The sequence below is a fragment of the Trichosurus vulpecula genome, chromosome 4, assembly GCF_011100635.1.
Source record: "Trichosurus vulpecula isolate mTriVul1 chromosome 4, mTriVul1.pri, whole genome shotgun sequence".
Taxonomy (NCBI): Eukaryota; Metazoa; Chordata; class Mammalia; order Diprotodontia; family Phalangeridae; genus Trichosurus; species Trichosurus vulpecula.
Window position 1 is genome coordinate 70711377 of NC_050576.1, and position 21651 is coordinate 70733027.

At 39.7% G+C, this 21651-nt stretch overlaps 1 protein-coding gene across 1 annotated transcript in view; it reads left to right on the top strand.

The window, feature by feature from the left end:
* Positions 1-21651, top strand: part of PAPPA2 (pappalysin 2) — a 393032-nt gene that overhangs the window by 156440 nt on the left and 214941 nt on the right. Inside the window, exons 7-11 of the mRNA XM_036756565.1 lie at positions 3463-3952; positions 9094-9222; positions 12012-12103; positions 17607-17800; positions 20542-20673. Of these exons, the coding sequence (XP_036612460.1) occupies positions 3463-3952; positions 9094-9222; positions 12012-12103; positions 17607-17800; positions 20542-20673 (1037 nt within the window). The remainder of the gene's footprint in view (positions 1-3462; positions 3953-9093; positions 9223-12011; positions 12104-17606; positions 17801-20541; positions 20674-21651) is intronic.

The window sequence follows — 21651 nt, forward strand, 5'->3', positions numbered from 1 at the left end:
TTTAGTCTCCAAAATGTACATTTATTAAGCACTCAACTATGTGCTAGGCTTAGAGTCAAACATTGGGGATAAAAATACAAGCCAACAAGACAGTCCCTACCCACAAGGAACTTATATTCTAAAAGAGAAAGACAAATCCTAAGGGGGAAATCGAAAGTAAGAGAGGGGTACACACGTGGGGCAAGGTTACTGGCAAAGAGATGAAGAAGTCTGGAAAGTGAGTCGATTTGGGGCCTCCCATGAAACGGCAATCACAGCTATAGATTCATTCACCCGCTCAGGAAAACAAGTTCTAGGGGAGTGGGATCTCAAGGTGTGGTAAGCCTTCTGACCTCTAAGAAGGACCTTCCTCATAAGCCTGGCTTCAGCTAAATAGAGAGCAATTGTGCTATTTCCTAGTTTGCTGATCTCTAGACCATGACCTAGTACTTTTAAAAATGCCTTAAAGCGGTTTACCCACTCCTTTGAAAAGGTAGGTGAATTATGGGCACGGAATACTACATTTATTGAATTATTGGTTAGTTTTGCTGAGCTTTTTTTTTTTTAAAAACTTATTTGTTGTCTGAAAGGGTGGCTCTGTGAGATAAGTAGGAAAGGAATATGTTGGAAAATATAGATAATGTAAGAACAAAAAAAATTATTGAAAACAATTATGGAGAAAGCACTTTAAAGATGATGAAATCTTGGCATATTCTATATTCAGAAACAAACTCATGGAAATATTTATAAATAACATCATAGTTCATTCAGCCCCATTCAACAGTCATTGATAATCTACCAATGTGCTAGGTGTTATAGAGGGAGCATGTACTAAAAGGAATAGGGCGAAGTCCCTGCCCACAGAGTTAACAAACTGGTAGGAGAGAGGCCAGGCATAGGGGTACATACTTATAATCCCTGCTACTAGGGAATCTGAGGCTGGGGGATCTCTTGAGCTTGAGAGCTCTGAGCTCCAGTATACTAGACCTAAGTTCAGTCTCACATCAATATGATGAGCCCTCCCAGAGCAGAGTCATCAGGTTGCCAAAGGAGGAGCAAAATGGTTTGGGTCAGAAAAAAAGCTCCTATGCCAATAAGCAGTGGGATTAGGTCTAAGAGTGACTGCTGAACATCCAGCCTAGGTGAGATGGGGAGATCTAGTCAAGAGAGATGCACACAGAGACAGAGAGAGACAGAGAAAGGAGACAGAGAGAGATGAAGATAGAAGGAGAGACAGAGAAGGGAGAGATAGAGAGGGAGGGGGAAGAGAAGGGGAGGGCAAGAGGAAAAGGGAGAAAGGGAGGGAGAGAGGAAAAAAGAGGGAAGGAGGGAGGGAGAGAGAGAGAAAGAGAAAGAGATAGGGGGTGGGAAGAGGGAGAGAGGGAGGTTAATTCAAGTCACTAGACAAATCACTAGAATACCAAGTCAAATGGTATGCATCATAAGTTATATTAAATATCTGAGAAGATGTTTGCAGTGGGTTTTGTGTTGCTTTTAAAATTTTGGATCCTGAATTGCTAAGGCCATATATGCATTTGTGGAGTGGAAAATAAAACCACTTCTGTGGATTATTCCTGCATACATGACCACTTGAAGTTTTATGATTTGTGTTTCTTTATAGATATTTGTGAGGCAATGTGGCATGATGGTCAGAGAAATGGCCTTTGAGCCGAGAAGACTTATGATTTAATTGTACCTCTGACAAATACTCACTGTGTCACCCTTGATTGGTCACGTAATCTCTCCGTATTTCAGGCAATTCTCAAAAATGATAAGTTACTAGCCTATCAGCTGTTAATGTGTGACTGGTAGAGGGAGTTTCCACACTGAGGATTTCTTTAAATGGTGAAATTATAGGTCTCACATCCCCACCCATATATACTCATTTGTGTGTATAACTTAGCAACTGAATGTCTATTTTACTTTCATTCGATGATGCTGGTTTATTTCTCTTGCCCTTCAGCTTTCCCTGGACAGACACATATGTGTTCACAAGTAGCATGATCACACAACAATGAGAATTTAAAAGGCAATCTAAAAAATAGGCTACGGCAAAGACAGGTGATGAGCCAGTGTTCATGGATGGATGGGTTGCCAAGTCGGATCTAAAGAACCAGAAAGAAATTTTGTGGAGAGAGGAGAGACTCAGAAAGCATTGTGTTTAAACTCTAATTTAGAATTCGTGTTGACACTGCAGTGGTTAGGCTAGTATTAATATACTTTAAATCTATCAATATGTATTTATTAAGTGCCTAATATATGCCAGGTACTGTGCTAAGTGCTGGGTATGCAAACATAGGCAAAAGAAGGTCCCTGTCCTTAAGGAATGTGCAGTCTATTGGGGAAGACAACATTCAGACAAATGTGCACAAGCAAACTACACATAGGATAAACAGAAAATAATTAACAGAGGGGAAGCTCTAGAATTAAGAGGGGTTTGGAAAGGCTTTCCGTATAAGGTGGGATTTTAGTTCGGATTTAAGATGTAAATAACCATTTACATCCCAAAATTCTAATATACTAAAAACAACTTTGTTAATGTTGGATTCTGTAAGGACATGTACTATGCAATACTTTGTTAACCTAGCTTTTGAACTTAGAATTTGTGCTGATCCGTTCCCATTTTTTGAACTGTTCCCCTCCTCCCTTTCAAGGACACATATTTAGAGCTGATTGATTAGTTTGGACCTCAGGTTGTTTGTGGGGAGATTTGTAAGAAGACATAGATGAGGATCACTGAGGAAAGTTAGGCATAGATGAACAGTATTGAACTAGAACTGTGGTCTACACAGGAAACTCCCAGATGAGAAAACTCCCTCTAGCAATATAAGATAGTACCATCTATACAACTTATAGTCCTGTAGAGTTTCCTAGAGCCTTGGGTGGCTAGGTTTCCCAGTGGCTAGAGCACTGGCCCAGACTCTAGGAAGACCTGAGCTCAAATCTGGCCTCGGATACTTACTTGCTATGTGACCCTAGGCAAGTCACTTAACCCTGTTTCCCTCAATTTCCTCATCTGTAAAATTAGCTGGAGAAAGAAATGGCAAATCTTTCTAGTATTTTTGCCAATTAAATCCCTGAAACGGGTCACAAAGAGTTGGGCATGACTGAAATGACTCTACAAGGACAATAAGAGCATTGGGAAGTTAAGTACCTTGCCCAGGGTCACACAACTAGTATTACTTCAACACCTTGAACCTTGACCACGGCTTGGGGCAGTTCTCCATCCACAATACCATGCCTGCCATGTATATGCCTGCATAGGTGGAGGGATACTTACACTGATACACAGATCTATTAGAATGCTGGACTAGTTTCAGGGTTATGTACTGTAGTCAAAGAATGACCTCATATCCTTATCTTCATTAGCACTATGCTCTGACAAAACAAGCTGACCTGGCAGAGCAATGCTTAACACAAATACAGGATATTACTCTTTATCTTTTTTTTTGGTCATTCCACCCTCTCACTGCCTTTTCCTAGGGCCCCCAGATGTGGACCAACCTTGTGAGCCAAGCTTACAGGCCTGGAGTCCAGAACTCCATCTGTACCATATGAACATGACTGTTCCTTGTCCAGCAGAAGGCTGCAGTCTGGAGCTGCTCTTCCTCCATCCGGTCCATGCAGATAGCCTTACACTGTGGATCACCTACCTCTCCATGGATTCCTCCCGAGCTCTCTTTGACATGGAGGTCTTAGTAGAAAACCATGAGTCTATTCACCTGGGACCCTTGGACACCTTCTGTGATACACCCCTCACTGTCAAACTCAACGTTGAATGGAAGGTCTCAGGAGTGAAGGTCTACACATTTGATGAGAGGATGGAAATTGATGCAGCTCTCCTTACCTCTAAGCCTCATAGCCCATTGTGTTCTGGCTGCAGGCCTGTGAAGTACCAGATCCTTCGGGATCCCCCATTTAAAAGCAACTCCCCTGTCATGGTGGCACATCGTCATCGGAAATTCACTGACAAGTGAGTGGGAAAACTGTCTTGGAGTTTTTCTAGTGTTTCTAATGAGATTATGGTTTTCTTTCTTTAGCAGTGTTTAAATACCTACTATGTTCTAGGGGGCTATGGTAAATACTGGGGAAACAAATATAAAACAGTCTCTGCTTCGAAGGAGGTTACGGTTGATTCAGTACAAATTTAATAAGCACCTACTATGTGTTAAATGCTGGAGAAATAAATTAAAGAGTGAACCAATCAATGCTGTCAAGGAGCTTATGCTGAATTTAACATAATTTATTAAATGTCTCCTATATACTAGATTCAGAGGAACAAAAGACAGTCCCTGGCCTCAAGGAATTTACATTCTACTGAGTGGGACAAAAGGAATACATAGACAAGAAAATAAAATATCTAGACAGTAGATATGAAGTGATTTCTGAAGGGAAGAGTGTTAGTTTCCTTGGAGGAGATGGCATTTGGACTGAGCTTTGAAGGAAAGTCAGGATTGTAAGAGGAGATAGAGCATTCTAGGCATGATGGACAGCTTAGGCCAAGGCAAAGAAATAGAAGGTGAAATGCCTTGTATGAGAAACAACAAGTAGCTAAATTGGGCTGGAATATAGAATACATACAGGAGAATAATATTCTATAAGACTGGAAAGGTAGTTTGGAGCCAGATTGGAAAGGGCTTTAAAAATGAAAACATAGAGAAGAGTTTGGCTTTTACCTTAAAGCCAAGGGGCAGCTTCCTTCTTGAGGAGGGAAGTGTTCATGGGAGTTGAGAGAAGTGAATGGAAGTAAGATACATTTCTCAAACAAACTCAATAAGATACGACAATGCATTGGATGTGGGGAGTAAGGGGAAGTGAAAGTTAAGAATGACTCTGAGGTTGTAAACTTGGTAATTAGAAGTATGATGATCCCCTCAATAGAAATTAGGGAAGTTTGAAAAGGGGATCATTTTGGGGAGTAAATAAGGGTCTGTTTTGCACATGTTAAGACTGAGATATCTACAGACATCTTCCACTTGGAGAAGTCCAATATTTGTTTTGTTATATAGGGCTGTGTTCAGGAAAAAAGAATAGGGCTGGTTATATAGATATGGGAGCCATCTGAAAAGATGTTTAATTAAATCCCTGCAGTTCATGAGATGACTAAGGTAGAGACTGGAGAAAAGACACAGCACAGAACCCTAGAATGCATTCATACACAGAGATGGGGAAAAAGATGATGATTCTGCAAATGACACTGAGAAGTATTGACCATATATATAGGTGAAAAAGCAAGGAGAGTAGTGTCATGAAAATTCAGGATGTAATAGGTTCCTATTTGAAGAAGGGGGTCAGCAGTATAAAATACTACAGAGAATTTAAGAGTATTAAATACTGAGAAAAAGCCGCAGGATTTGGCAAGTACTAGATGATTGAGAACCTTGGAGAGCAGTTTTGGTTGAATGCTGAGAAAGAAGCCAGATTGTAGTGGGTTAAAAAGTGAGTGTTCTAAGAATTCAGCCATGAAATGGAAAAGAAATTTAGGCTAGTAGTTTGAGGAGATAGTAGGATTAAATGAAGGTTTTTGGTTTGTTTTCCATGATGCAAGAGATTTGGGCATATTTGTAAGCAGTAGGGAATGAGTCTAAGGATAAATTTAAAATAGGGGGGAAACGGTAAGACCAAAAAATAGTTCTCAGGGATAGGCTTCCAGGGAAGATGGAAGGGGATGAGATGAAAGACACATGTAGAAAGGGTTGGTGTTGTTGGGAATAAGGACTACCAACCTCTCCCAGACTGTAGTAAGGAAAGACAGCGATGTGTCATGATTTTGAGGTGGCTTGAAGTATAAAGTGGGGGAGAAAATGGAATTTGTGATGGATAACCTCAATTTTTTTTTGACATGATACTTGGTGAATTCTTCTATAAGGGAAAAAAAGAGGAGAGTTGTAAAGGTAGTTTGAGGAGAAGGGAGAAAATCTGGAACAGATGTTTAGTAGAGTAGAATATAGATCCAGTTAGGGAAAATAGTAAAAGGATTGTTGTTCAGGAATGTGGCTTGTAGAGGACTGGGCTAACATGATTGTGTGACATTCTCCATTTGCATTCAACACCACGGATGTAAGATTTGAGAAAGTGGGTGGATGGAACATTTATAGGTGAGAATGAGATCAAGGATCCACTTGACTTTTTTATCCCTGTGTGAAGCTGTTGTAGAGTGAATGTCATGGACATAATAATGATAATGATAACAATAGTAATACTTAAATACTTTAAGATATGCAAAGAGTGTTTTATAGAATCTCATTTGATCCTCACAACAATCCTTTGAGGTAGGGGAATAGCATTTACTCCAAAAAATACATAAAAAATAACCATAAAGTAAATACAAAACAATCTCACTTGGCAGTGGAGAAGAGCGCTTAACAAGGGAGATCAAGAAAGGTTTTGTCTAGGTACTGATACCTGAACTGAAGGAAGCTTGAAGAAAGCCAAGGTTTTGAAGAAGCAGAGATGAGAATAAAGTGCATTTCAGTCACACAGCCTTCACAAAGGCATGGAGGTTGGAGATGAAATATCATGGACAGGGAAAAGTTAGGTAGATGACAATTGCACAGACTGTCTAGTCAGCACAATTTGTTTAAGGAGTCACCAGACTCCCCTTCCCATAACTCATTTACCACAAACTTGTCAACTACCTAATGCAATGAGAATTTCTTCTGGCTATCAAAATCTACCTGAGGAATGGTTGGGATATGCTCATTCATCCTGGGGTTTGAAGAGTTAATAATGTTAAAAACAAAACAAAACATTTCAATAACTATAAATGAAAGGAGCTTCTATGTACGGTTATCCGCTGAAGCTGAGGAAGATTCAAAGTTGAATAAAACTCTGGCCTTCCCTTTTGGAATCTGTAGTCTTATAGGAAACATACAGAAATGACTATGATATAGGGCATATAACATAAACTATTAAAGTTGTGAGAGATACAAAGTGTGGTGAATGAGGTTTATAATAATAAGGTTATGATAAGGTTTAATTTGTTCATTCTCAAGTACTGATGTATTAACAAAGGATGAAGAATAATTTTCTAGATGAAGAACATTAGACATCATAGAACATCTTCTAGAACATAGACTACTTCTAGAATATAGGAGAATGGGAGAGTAGGGCAAGCTAATAATCCTGAACACACCTGGTACCATCCTATAAGGAAGCTGCCTTGTCTTTGTCAGACTTTTCTTGGGAAAAAGTCATCTGGACTAGTACAGCCTTGTTGCCTCAAATATCTCCCAGCTCTAATCTATCTTCTAGGAGATCTTCCTAAATTGAAGGTTGAATACACACCTTCTGCTCAATAAACTCCAACGGCCCTCTATTACCTCTGGGCTCAAATGCAAAATCCTTCGTTTAGCTTTCAAAGCCCTTTATCATCTGGGCCCTTCTCATCTTTCCATTCCTCTTATACCTTTCACGGCCCTCCGTATAGTCTGCCATCTAGCAACACTGTCATTGCTGATCCCCACAAAGGACTTTCCATCTCCCTACTACAGTCATTTTCACTCACTGTCCCTTCCCCATGTGCCTGGAATTCTCTCCCTCTTTCTTTCCACCTCCTGGCTTCCCTGGCTTCCTTCAAATCCTAGCTACTCACCCGCCCACCCCACCCCACTTCTGCAAGAAACTTTTCCTTAAGATCCTTAGATCTTTCCTCTAAGTTATCTCCAATTTTCCTGTACAGTAATACTATCTTGTATGTACATAGTGGTTTACATGTTGTTTTCCCTGCTAGAATGTGGGTTCCTTGATAGTGGGGACTGTTTTTGACTTTCTTTCTATCCCCAAAGCTTAGCAAAGCACTTGGCACATAGTAAGTGAATAGTAAATGCCTGTTGACTTTACTTGATTTGGAAATGAAAGAAAGTTGGTTATTTGACCCTTTCAAAGAAGTACAAAGAGGAAACTCAAAGAACAAAGTCAATCTTAAATTCCATAACTGCCATCATCCTGGTTGATTCTAAGATCTTCACCCCCCCCAATCAGTTCCTTTTCATATTACAGATAGGTGGTACAGTAGATAGACCACTGAGACTGGAATGTAGAAGAACTAAGTTTAAATCTGGCATTGGATGTCTATTAGCTCTACGATCCTGCCAAGTCACTCAATCTTCCTCAGCCTCAGCTTCCTCGTCTGTAAAATGGGGGTAATAATACTCTCATGGTTGTTAGGATCATCTTTTTATCTTGAGTACTATGTACATACTAGCTATTACTATGATGTACTTACGTGCCTTCTTAATCTTTTTCTATACTAAAACACTTGCAAAGGACAAGAGTGCTTTCAATTCATTGGCTCATTTAACCCTGACTTTGTACCTACCATGTATATGTGGGGTAATCTGGAAGGGAGCAGGCAGAGAAGAATGTAAATATATATGATGCAGTCCATAGTCCTAAAGAGCTTGATTCTAGTAGAGAACACAAGACGTGTACACAAATAACCATAATATTTGTTGTAGTGAATAAACATGAGAAGTACCACAAAAAAGGCACAAAGTTTCTATAAGGGTCATGGGAGACCTTGAGAGTAAAGACAGGTTCATTCTTTGTATTTGTTTCTCCAGCACTTAGCTTTGTATCTAATGTAGAGGAAGGCCTTTATGTTTGTTGATTAATTTCAGGGAAAGATCAATTATCTCTAGGGACCGGCAGGTGGTGGGTAGAGGGGGGACAGTATCAGGAAAACCTTCATGGAGAGGGTTGGATTTGATTTTAGCTTTAAAGGATGGATAGGATTTGGACAGACAGACATGGGGGCAGAGAAGGTTTTTCCAATTAGACAGAACACTGTGACCAAAGGCATGAAGGGGGCAGGAGTGGGGGTTGGAATGCATATTTGGGAAATGATGCTCTAATCTAATTTGGTTGGAATAAAGTGTGTGTTAAGAGGAATAGTAGGTCAGGCCTGATTACTATGACTATATTAGGCTGAAGTATTAGTGATTTATTCAATAGGTAATAGGAAGCCATTGAAAATTCGAGGCTGTTATCAGTCCCATGTTTAATGAAGGTAACTCTAGCAGGGGTGTGCAGGCTGAGAAACTAGAAGGGAAGAGCATGTCTCTTTGTACTATCCTATAGACTCCTTCACTGTTTCCCCTTTGGTTTTGACAGGGAAGTTACTCCTGGTCAAGTATATCAATACCAAATTCAAGCTGCAGCTGGCACAGAACTGGGAGAAGCCTCTCCTCCTCTGATCCATATCCATGGTACCCCCTACTGTGGGGATGGGCAGGTGACAGAGTGAGTACTCTTTCCAGTAGGAACTTATGAGCAAAGATGGTTGCATTGGGAAGGACTTCCAGCCCAAATTTTGGGTTTTGACATATTGTGTGAAGTTGGGGTAGCATAAGAAATTTTAGTTAATCATAGATTCCCAGAATCCAGAGCTTAAATAAGAATCTTCAATGGGAGTCATAGGCCACCTCCCTCTAGATTTTGGCAGTTGATCTGAGTTTCTCACTTTGTGGTAACTCCACATTCTTGGAATAAGTGGTTACCGGTCAGTGACTCAAAGAAGCACCTAAGTGGGAGAGAAAGAGATGAATTGGAACTTCTACTTAAACATGACCTGAGAACCAACATGTTGGCAGTGTAGTATATTAGAAAGACCATTGAACTAGGTTCCAGCGTTGGCTCTGCCACTAACTAGCTGAGTTACCTAATAGCCAGGGAGAAACCCAGGGGAAGAGAGTGTACCATCACATTGCCTTAGAAATAGAAATATTTGTTCTTGTAAACTTCTCCCTTCTATGTTATTGTATTTTGTTTTGTTTTAATTCTCCCATAGTTACCTAATAAAGCTCCTTTTGAAATGTCAAACTTATCTTTGCTAAATTGAAAGGGTAAGGATTTCTTTTTTCCATACTCAGGCCCAGAGAAATAGGGAAATGGGATTATCACTAGAGGCCAAGGTGTGGTGATGGTTATTACAGAGGTTATTACAGATCAATCCTCAGACATTCTGGGAGTTGGACTTATCAGAGAGGTGAAAACTCATAATCAAGGACCCAGGGTGGAATTATGAGTGCTGTTCCTCTCCTATCTAGGATATTGCCTAACGTCATAAAGATGTCTTCTACCATAAAATGTCCCAGTGGAATTAGCTCAACCTCTGGGCTCTATGGTGGCAGAGGGCTCAATATTTCCCTTTCAGACTTGCAAGACCAAAAGAGTATCATAAAGACTTAATATAAGGGTCTTGCAAAAATGGTGAAATAATTAAAGCCTCGGAAGGGAGTACTACAAAAGACTTGTGATCAGAGCAGTTCATAAAGTTGTGGAACATCTTGGCAAGGGATTAACAGTATCTTTGTCAAATTGGATATCTATTTCTTCTATGCAGAACATTGTTATTGTCTAGAAAGTGCTCAGCAACTCAGGATCATCAAGCATTTTGTGCTCCCAGCTTTATGTAGTGAAGCGTCAAGAGCCTTGTGGCTCTTGTAGCATGGTAATGCACTCGTACAGACTGAACAGTCAGGGAGTAACATGACTTTCTGGAAAACATCTAATACTCTGGAATGACATTTTCAATAGATAATGAAAAATCAGTCAGAGTTTGCCATTTGCGGCAAAAAAATACTGCAGAAATGGAATAGCCTTAGAGAAGCTTGAAGTTTTAGCTTTGTTTTAATAGGTGGCCCATCATGGCCCAAATATTCCTTATGACATGTGGGAGGAACATCAAGAGTATTGATGTGGTCACCTAATCAGGTGACATTTCAATGTCACTTTTTAAGAAAATTCCTCCTTGGATTCCAGTTAAATTAAAAGAGGCAGGACTTTTTTGAATTCTCTCTGCATTTATCTTCTGTTAATATCATGATCAGACTATCAATAGATTATAGTACCACATCTGGTATCCTCTAAAGCATTATTAAGTTCAACAAAATATTGGGAAATCTCAGGAGCCAAATAAACAGTGAACTATGGTTATTTAAGTCAGAAATGCCACAAGTCTCTCCTTGTTGCAATCCATATTCTGTTTGGCTATGAAAGTCATCTTTCTAGAGCAGTTACCTATTATGTCACCTCCGTACTCAATCAACTTCATTAGCTCCCTATCACCTTCAGGATCAAATAGAAAGTACTCTGACTTTCAAAGCCCTTTATAACTACCCTCCTTCCACCACACACCCTTCCAGTCTCCTTTATACCTTATTTTCCCCTCTTCCCATACTTGACAATTCAATATCATCGAATAAATCTCTCCATCCCTGGACATTTGTCTGCAATGTTGTAATTGTATAAATGGCTCTGCTCACTTTACTTTACATCAGCTCATACAAGTCGCCCCAAGTTTATCTAAAACTGTTCCTTTCATCATTCCTTACAGTGAAATAGTATCCAATATAATTCATATACCATAGTTTGTTTAGCTCTGCCTCACTTGAGAATCACCTTTTTAGTTCCCAATTCTTTCAATAGATACTCTGCTCTTGTCAGACCTCATCAAGAGTGTCGTCGTCAGTTCTGAGATCATAGTTTAGAAGAGTATTGGAGAACATCCTGAGAAAGACAACCAGGATGATGAAGGGCCTTGGCTCCATGTCATGTGAGGTTCATTTGTAGATATTTAACCTGAGGGAGAAAATACTAAGGGGAGAACATGATAGTATCTTAAAACGTTTGAAGGGCTGTTACATGGAGGAATGATTAGACTCATTCTTTCTGGCCCATGAGGGAACAACTACAAGCACTGGGTAGAAATGGCAAAGAAGAAAATTTAGCTTTGATGTCAACAAAGACTTCCTAATTATTAGAGCTTGTTCAGAGTCATAGAACTTAGCAGCATGAACAAACCTGCAACCATGGTCTCCTGATTTTTCCTTAGCTTGTTTAAATACATCATATATTTGAAAAGTTTATAAAAGTTTTGTTGATTTTTACAAACTATTTTAAGATACGAGATAATAATTTTAAGTTATGGAACCGGGTAGAGTTACCATAACAGGCCAAGTAACATATTTTAACTTGCTTCGTCATGAAGACAAAGGGAAACTCACCCTTTCTCACTCCTTTTCTCTTAGGAGTCTGGGAGAAGAATGTGACGATGGAGATTTGCTTGATGGAGATGGCTGCTCTAGAAAATGTGAGAAGGAAAAAGGCTTCAACTGTGTTGGTGAGTCTAGGACGTTTTCCTTGGGGCTCTTTTTGGATCTGTTTCCTCTTGTCAGTGAAAACCGATCTTTTTTTTACATTCTTGTTACTATTAGCCATTCATCGAGGAGGAGCACAATTGTTCATCCATGTTGTTTATGGCAACATTATTTTATTTGAGTATGACAAAAACTAAAAACTAGAAAGGAAGGTTAAATACAATTTTAATTTACTATTAATTTACTTCATCGACATTAGACACTATGCTGTGTGTTGTACAGAACATATGAATGATATGATCACTTGACTCTAAAAGCTAAGATTCTTTGCTCATAGAGATATGGAACCCCAGAAAGGAAATTAGAGGTCATGTAGTAAGTCTGCTGCACTGGATAGAGTGCTGGGCCTTGAGTCAGGAAGATTCATCTCCCTGAGTTCAAATCTGTCCTCAGATACTTAGTTGCTGTATGATCCTGGGCAAGTCACTGTTTGCCTCAGTTTCCTCATCTGTAAAGTGAGCTGGAGAAGGACATGGCAAACTACTCCAGTATCTTTGCCAACAAAACCCCAAATGGGGCCTTGAGGAGTTGGACATGATTAAATTGACACAACAACAGCAATAGTAATTCTAGCCTTCTATTTAGTGCAGGAATCTCCTCTGCAGAATTCTTGACAGGCAGGTCCCTGGGCTATTCAATGTATTTCTACAAGCGTTTATTGTGTGACTACTATGTGCCAGGAACTGAGCTAGGCACTGGGAATAGGAAGACAAAAATGAAAGATTCCCTGCCTTTATAAAGTTTACATCGTATTTGAGGGAAAACGGTATGTATACAGATCAGCAAATGCCAAATGCACCAAGTGAATACAAGTATATGGCGAGGGGAGATACAGCTGGATAAATGAGAAAAGACCTCATGGAGTAGATGGCACATCATGTCAATGAGAATGGCTCACTAGAAGGAGGTCTAGATTCAGAGTCAGAGATCCTGGGTTTTGATCTCAGTCTTGCCACCTTCAGGTTACCTATGTGTCCTTACAAGTCCCTTAATTTCTCTCAGCCTCATTTCCTCATCTGTAAAATGAGATGGTTGGATTACGTGTCCTCTATGGTCCCTTCCGGATCTAAATTCGTGATCCTGAAATCCAATCCTGTGAGCTAAGCCTTGGCTGGACCTGCAGAGTCTGAGTTACAGGCCGGGGGGACAGTCTGCATGCAAAGGCATGTAAATAGAATGCCTGTGTAGGGATTAGTAAATAAATCAGTTTATAATGATAAGTAAGTCTAGAAAGATAGGTTAGCACCATATTTGTGTATTTTATCCTAGGTACAATAGAGATCCACCGAAGGAAGCTTTTTGATCAAGGGAGTCAGACTTCTGCTTTAGCAATATCAATTTAGCTGCTCTGTAGAAGAAGATTTAAAGAGGAGAATGAAGGAGAAGAGACCATTTAGAGCAGTACTACAGTAGTTTAGATGAGAGGCGATCAGGGACTAAACTAGAGTGTAAGTGGAGAGGAGGGGAAAGATCCATGATACAGTGTAGACAGCGAATAAACAAGACTTGTGAGAGGAAGAAAACAATAATCAATATAATAAGTAGGAGTTATAAAGAACTTTAAGGATTGCTCAAAAAACAACTTTACAAATATCTTATTCTATCCCAAAGATAACCCTGGGTGGTAGGTGCCATTTTACTTCTCATTTTGCAGATGAGGAAACTGAAACAAACAGAGGGTAAGTGACTTGCCCAAGGTCATACAGCTTAGTAAGTACATGAGGCAGGATTTACATTTAGGTCTTTCTGACTCCCAAAGTTCTTACAATGAACAGATGTGTGCTTCCCTTTGCTTCCACTGCTTTATCCTTATTCTGTCCTCTGGAGCCACACAAAATAAGTGTAATCTGTTTCAAATAAAAATTGTTGTTATTATTATTAAATATAATAATTACTAACATTTATAAGATGCTTGCTATGTACGTACCAGGCACTGTGCAAATTGATAGTCCTTCTTGTATTTGAAGACAGCTATTGTGTTTCCTCTAAGTCTTCTCATCTTCTACCTAACTAGTCCTTCCTCTCCCTCCACCCCATCCCGTAAACACAGGTCTTTCAGCTATTCTTCAGATGAAATGGTTTTGAGTCTCCTCACCTTGACCTTGTCTTCAGATGTTCAAGTGCCCCCTACCATTCACTTCTTGTGAAGAATATGCTTTGTAAACATTAAGGAGAGTTATAAATCTCAATTATTGATGACTATTATTTGTCAATGTCCCTTCTGAATCTGTCTGCTAGAAGTGAAACCAAGTGTACTGACCAAGTCCGAGGAGAGGGGAAGCATCATTTCCCTGGTTCTGAGCTTTAGATTTCCATCCATTCAGCCTAGGATCTCTCTAACTTCTAAGGCAGCCATACACCACACTGTTCATCTAAATGATCCTTTCCATTAGGTCTTTTTACATGATCTTTTTATATTTGCCATTTAGCCGAGTTTTGATTTTTGAACCTAAGAGTAAAGCTTTACATTTTACTCTTTTCATTTGGTTAGTGCCCCAAATCTAAAAAGAACTGTAACTAAATAATACTGTTTAAAGCCTTTCAGGGAAGCACATTCCCTTCCAGGGAAGCTTCTTAAAGTTATTTGTTACTGTAAACAGTGTAGGTCTCAGTCAAGTCTAATATGTTAAACAGAACCCAGCACACAGTCCCATTTTGTCCTTCTCAACATACCAAGTATAGTATAACAGAGCTGGAACTAGCCTGAGGTGATCAGATTTATGCCTCAGGGCACTGAAAAGTTCAAGGGGTCTGACAGCAGTCATACTCCTTTAATACGTAACATGAATTGAGTTTGGCTCTTTTTTGAAATTTGTTTTGGTTTGTTTATACTGGACCTGTGATTTCACTGGTTAAGGCAGTCATTGCGAAATGGGGGCTTTAGCTTCCTGAAGGGCCATTGCTTGATCTGAATGATCAACCAATCTGAGGGTGGGGTAATGGATTAAATCCCACCTGCCTTGAGAACCAGTTAGAAACCCTGTCTCCTACATAGCATCATTCCTCCACTTCATTCTCTCCCACTCCTATGCAAGCTTCCAGTCTTTCCCTTTCTACCCACTTGGACAACTCGGAATGATTATGATCCAGTTTCCACCTGGGTACCCACACCATCTATTGCAAAAATGACATTAAGAAGATTCCCTACTCCCCAAGGAGCCCCCAATCTGCCCATCTTGTGGATGTGGAAGGTGGCATTGAATGGCTCTGTACCCCAACACAGAGTTAGAACCCCTTTGTAGGGCTGTCCTGGAACTAACTCCTACCTACTGATAATTAAATTTTCAGTGTAAACATTAACACCTCAACAACTAGGAAATCAGGCTCACCCAACCAGGGTATGTCAGAGATGGGATCTGAACTCAGGTCTTCTAGGTCAGCACTCTATCCACTTTGCCATACTTCATCATTTTTTAGGTCTTTATTTTCTTTCATTATGAACTTAAATACCAAATAAAAGGAACATTTCCATATACCAAGTTCAACAGAGAAAGAGAACTTTACATGCACAAGCTTTTATTTTTAGTTTTTATTTCCCCTTTATGGATAGAATAAATTCAACATATAACTTTCTAAGTTTCCTGCTTGCCTTTTTTCTTTCTGGCTTTCTTCTGGTTTCTTCTTTGTGTGTATAAAAACACGTTCCTTATCCTCCTTTCTTTTCCTTTTTAAAATAATCTTTTCACAACTCTCTTTCCCAACAACCTGCTCCTCCCCTCCCTTAAAGAGGAAAAAAAGAAAAAAAAATCTTTGTAATTAACAAGTATACTTTATCTTTGAAAAAAATCAAAAAATGAAAACAAGCCTGGGTGTGTGTGTGTGTGTGTGTGTGTGTGTGTGTGTGTGTGTGTGTGTGTGTATGTGTATGTGCGTATGTTTTCCTCAGCTGAGGAAATAATATACCTGCATCCCCTTAAAAACAGCAATGGAAAAACACTGAACATTAGTATAAAATATGGAAGGAGATGGGAGGGTACTTGAGGCAGTGAGATGTGCTAAATTTGGATTTAGGAAGATCTGGGTTTGGAAATACTGTGTGACCCTTGGGCAAGAGATTAATTCTCTCAGAGTTTCAATGCCTTTTAGAGGCAGCTAAATGGTGAAGTGGATAGAGCTGTGGGCCTGGAGTCAATCCAGTTACCTATGTGACCTTGGATGAGTCCCTCATACCTCTGTTTGCCTTAGTTTCCTCTAATGTAAAATGGGGATAATAATAAACTCTATCTACCAGAGTTGTGACGATAAAATGAGACATTTGTGAAGTGCTTAGCATAGTGCCTGTCACATAGTAGGTGCTATTGAAACGCCGGCTATCATTATCATTATTAATTATCCTCTTTAAGTCTTAATTTCCTCTTCTGTAAAATGGGTTTTATAATAGCACCTACCTCACTGGATTGTTCTGAGCATCAAATTTGAGATTGTATGTTATATATTTTGTCTAAATATCAGTACTTATTTCTGATACTTGATTCAATTGGTGGTTTGTGGGGTTTGTGAGTTACGTTTCCTTGAATCTCATTTTTTCAGGAGTGTGGTGGAAAAGTTATCTCAATGGGATAATCACTCTTTACTCACAGTAGTTACACTAAGAGTTTTAAAACATTTCAGTTTTTACTTTGAGTTCCAAAAGCAGTTGGGTAAGCAGTCCATCTAATGCCTATTTGTTTTTTTCTGAGTGGAGCTTCTATTGATAACTCTGGGTGTTTCTCCCAAGTGCTTTGATTCTACTAATCCCAAGAAAAAGACAATGACTCTGATTAGGCAACAGGGCTAGGTTAACCTGCACTCTAGGAGTTGGCCAAAGGACATTAGAGTCCAACTTCAGAGTAGGCCTTGGTTGTAATGAATTTATGACAGCAAACTAATATTGGTTGGGTCAATTTGGGTATACCTGCAAATATTTATAGAAAATGCATGCTTGAGTAGATACATGGGTTCCATATCTGTATCTTTCAGCAAACTAGTCAAAGAAAGCTTAACCACTTGGCTTACTTGGCACCATCACTATGTAAATTGCAAGTATGGTATCTAATATGAATCAATGGATTGAAATAATTTAATTCAACAGAAATTTATTAATCATCTCCAGGACTTCTAACAGTAGCTAACGTTTATATGACACTTTAAGGTTTGTAAAGTATTTTACAAATATTACTCTGGCAATGACCCTGGGAGGTAAGTGGGATTACACCCATTTTTATAGTTGAGAAAACTGAGGCAGAGGTTAAGTCACATCACTAGACAGTATTTGAACTCAGGTCTTCCTGATTCTAGATCTGACACTCTATCCACTGTACCATCTAGATTAGCCTTTGTAAAGCTAGTCTTGTATATCCCTTTTAAGTGATTTTTGGCATCACACCAAGGTGGATACTTTCTATGGTACTGGTTACCCATTTCCCAACTGTTTGTCCTAGAAAGTGCTCAGATCTTCTCTGCTTCCAATACCAAATATCTTGACAGGGGAGCCCAGCCTGTGCTACATCTATGAGGGAGATGGGATATGTGAGCCTTTTGAGAAGATGAGCAGCATCCTAGACTGTGGCCTCTATACTCCCAAAGGACATTTGGATCAATGGGCCACTCAGGCTTATACATCTCATCAGGATGATAAGATGTGCCCTGTTTCCTTGGTGACTGGGGAACCTCTTTCCAAGGTAAGTCAAGTCCTATGACCAGGGTGGTGTGTAAACAAAATGGTAAATTAGTTGAAGTCTATTGTATCCATCTCCATTTTCCTGGCTGCCTTAATTCCACTTATTCCTGTGAATACCTATTCTGCATCTGCATCAGCTTCTTCCCTTAACTACCATAATCCCTGAAAAAGTCTTAATTGATAAGATACTGTCTTTCTCTTAGCTCATTTGTATATTACATTTAACTCTTGAATATCAATAAATAATAAGGCCCAGATGAATGATTCTCTAATGGTGAATTCTGGAGTATTCTGACACATAGTGTGGGTAATAAAATGAGTATTGGTGACAGAAGGCCATGTTTGGGCCTTTCAAATCATTACACACCTTCTCTGTAAGGTCAGCTCTGTCTGATTTGTCCATCCTGCCTAAGAAAAAGAGGAAGATTTACTTCCGGTGCCTAGCCCAGGACATGCATTAGAAGAATCAATTGTCAAAGCAGCTGTTGTATTTGAATTGGACTCCATTCTTTGGAAAGCTGAAATCACTACTCTCTCAGTTGCTAAGACAAAGTATTGGGGCAAAGGATTTAAAAGAGAATTGCCAGACCAGTCCTGTATTGACTTCATCCTCTGCTTTAGCTCTTTCAGAGTTCAGAGCATTTAATGGATTTGAAGGGCTAGTGCATGGGAGAGGAATTAGATTTGTCATGCTTCATCCTGGAGGCCAGAACCAGAAGCAATGGGTAGATGTGTCAAAGGACAGATTTAGCCTCCATGTTTCCTAACAATTAGAGCCATCTGGAAATGGAATGCCTTGAGGTAGGAAGCTCCTTTTCAGCAGAGGTCTTTAAGCAGATGCTGTTTGACAACTTGTTGGAGATTGTGTGTGTGTGTGTGTGTGTGTGTGTGTGTGTGTGTGTATGTGTGTGTGTGTGTGATTTGTGTCAAAACCAGTTGGACTAGATGTCCTCTGATGCCCCAGCTATGAGATTCTGTGGTTGCTTCTGTGATAATGCTGCCTGGAAAACAGACTGGGAATGAATCCTTTCTCTAATTTCTCTACTGAACTACCCCTTCTCCAGGAAACATTTAATATAAAAGGATAGATTTGATTTTAGCCATGTAGAGCTCATGTTTATCTCTTGGGAATAATAATAATACTGGTAAGTAGTATTAGCCAGCATTTACATAATGCTTTCCAAATATTATTTCCTTTCCTTCTCATGGCAACTCTGGGAGGTAGGTGGTATTGTTCTCCCATCTCCCATTTTACAGATGAGGATGTTGAAGCTGGCAGAAGTAAAATTACTTGCCCAGGGACACACAGCTGGTAAGTGTAGGAGGCTAGATTTGAACTCAGGTCTTCCTGACTCCAGTTCCTATGCTCTATCTGCTAACTGCCTTGGTTTATGGGTATATATGTCTAGGGGGAAATGCTCACTATGAAACTTATTGTAGGTAAAGAACACGAAAGAAAATACTATAATGATAGCTGGTACTTCTAAAGTGCTTCACCCTTTACAGAGTGCTCTATATATCGTGAGCCTCCTAATAAGCCTAGGGAAGAAGCACCAGAGCTATTATCATCATGCCCATTTGCAGCCTGGTTTAGTGGATAAATGGTTATACTCTGTCCTAAGTAGGATATGGAGATGGAAGAGAAATTAAACATCCCACTGAAGGCAAGCTGTCACTAGTGGCTGGCCCCTGCTGAGAGGGCCATAGCAGCAGCAGTGCTCCACCCTCCTACCCATCCAGAAGGGTAGAAATTGGGCAGCGTATTACTTTCAATTCTTGTTGCCACATTTTATGGAAAGACAAATAAAACCAACCAAAGCAAATGAAAAACATTGACAGAGTGAAATATATTTCCAGGCAAAAGACAACCAGGATGGTGACAGAACTCAGAGCCATAGTATACAAAGATCAGTTGAAGAAAGTAGAAATGGCTAACCCACAGAACAGGGCATCTAGGCGGCACAGTGGATAGAGTGCCAGGACTGGAGTCAAGAAGAGTCCTCTTCCTGAGTTCAAATACAGCCTCAGACACTTACTAGCTATGTGACCCTGGGCAAGTCACTTAACCCTGTTTGCCTCAGTTTTCTCATCTGCAAAATGAGCTGGAAAAGGAAATGACAAACCATTCTAGTATCTTGGCCAAAAAAACTTCAAATGGGGTCAAGAAGAGTGAGACATGACTGGAAAACAACTGAACTGAACCCAAAGAGCAAAAAACAGGAGCAGGAGGGGAGACAGAATTGGATATAAGAGAAGTCTTCAGCACTTGAAGGGTTGCCTTGGGGAAAGTGGATCAGACTTATCCTCTGCCTGCTCCTAGGGGAGAGAACTAGGAACAGTGGGTGGAAGTAGCAGAGATGAAGATTCCAGAGCAAGAAGAAAAAAAGAACTTGTTGACCCTTGAGTTCTCCCCAAGTGGTATGGGCAGTTTCAGAGGGAAAAATAACTTTCTGTCCTTGTCTTAGGAGACCTTCAAGGGGAGGCTAGAGAAGAATTTTTTTCAGACAGTTGTAGGAACTGGAATTGATGCTTTCTGAGGTCCTTTCTACAGCTGGGTGGGAGTTTTTGATTTTTTAAGCTAACAGGCTCAATGCTTCTTTGGTTTCAAACTGACAGCCTGAAGGATTTAGAAGATACTGAATATTTTATTTTATTTAATTTCATTTGTTTATATTCCTTTGTCCCCTGGTTCACATAATTTACTTCTAGTTGAAAATCTTTTATTTCTTTTTTCTTCTTCAGGTTTGCAAATCCCACCATCCCAAGTCACCAGAGGACCGCTCTCTTGCTGGTTGGTTTCCCTGTATCATTAGGGAAGGACAGAGAAAGCAGCCTGGGCTAGACCTAGAGAGGGATGAAAAGGTCTGGCTCAAGGTAAGTTTCCTGCACATCTTTTGTTTAGGCTGGTGGTATGTATACATACATATGCATGTCTCTATTTTTCTCTGGAATGGTTGGGGCGCGGGATTTCCTTCTTTTTCTTGACCTTTATATTTGGGTTCTACACTCATCCCTGTCTCTCCTGATTTATTTGATTGGTGATCTGGAATTCCTTTCATGTAAAGGACTTGGACTCAGCAGGCCTAACACCTTTGTTCTCTGTGCTATCAGTTATCTGAGAAGTATATCCAGTAGGCCTAGGCACCTTTATCCATAAATCAGAAAAAAAAAACAATTTTAGAATTAGCAAAAACACCAGAATCTTGGGTCTGCTGGTTCCAGAAATCTGGTCACAGAGGATAAGTCGTTTCAATTGCCAAATTGCTAATGGGATGTAGACAGCATAGAAACACTGGTTAATGAAAATGCATATGGGGTGTCCTATTTAGAGAGAAATGGTCACTATGAAACATTTTCTTGGTAGAAAATATTTCAGAGCCTACTAGTAATAATACCTAACACTTAGGAGGAAATCATGAAATATAAAACTCAAAATGTGGAGAATTGATATTCCTGCAGGATTTCAATGAAATGTTCTCCCAACTGATTTTAAATATGGTTCAATGGAAAAAAAAAGTAAGTTTGGGCAGTTTTAGAAATACTAATGTTGCTTCTTAGAGTGGGATACCTGTTGATTTTGTGAATCTCCTTAATTAGTGCCTGCTAGGTTAGAGTCAGTATTTTAGGCACATACAAAAATAAATAAGATGCTACCCCTGTCCTCAAAGAGCTGTGAAGGGAGAAGTGACATATGGACATGTGACTATTCCATAAAATAGAATATTTTAGAAGAGACATAAACAAAGTATTTTGAAAGTTCAGAATAGGCAAAGATCACTCCTGATTAGAGGGACTTTGGCTTCATGGATGAAGCAGCATTCCTTCAAGATTCAGCTCAGTGCAGGCCTTTTC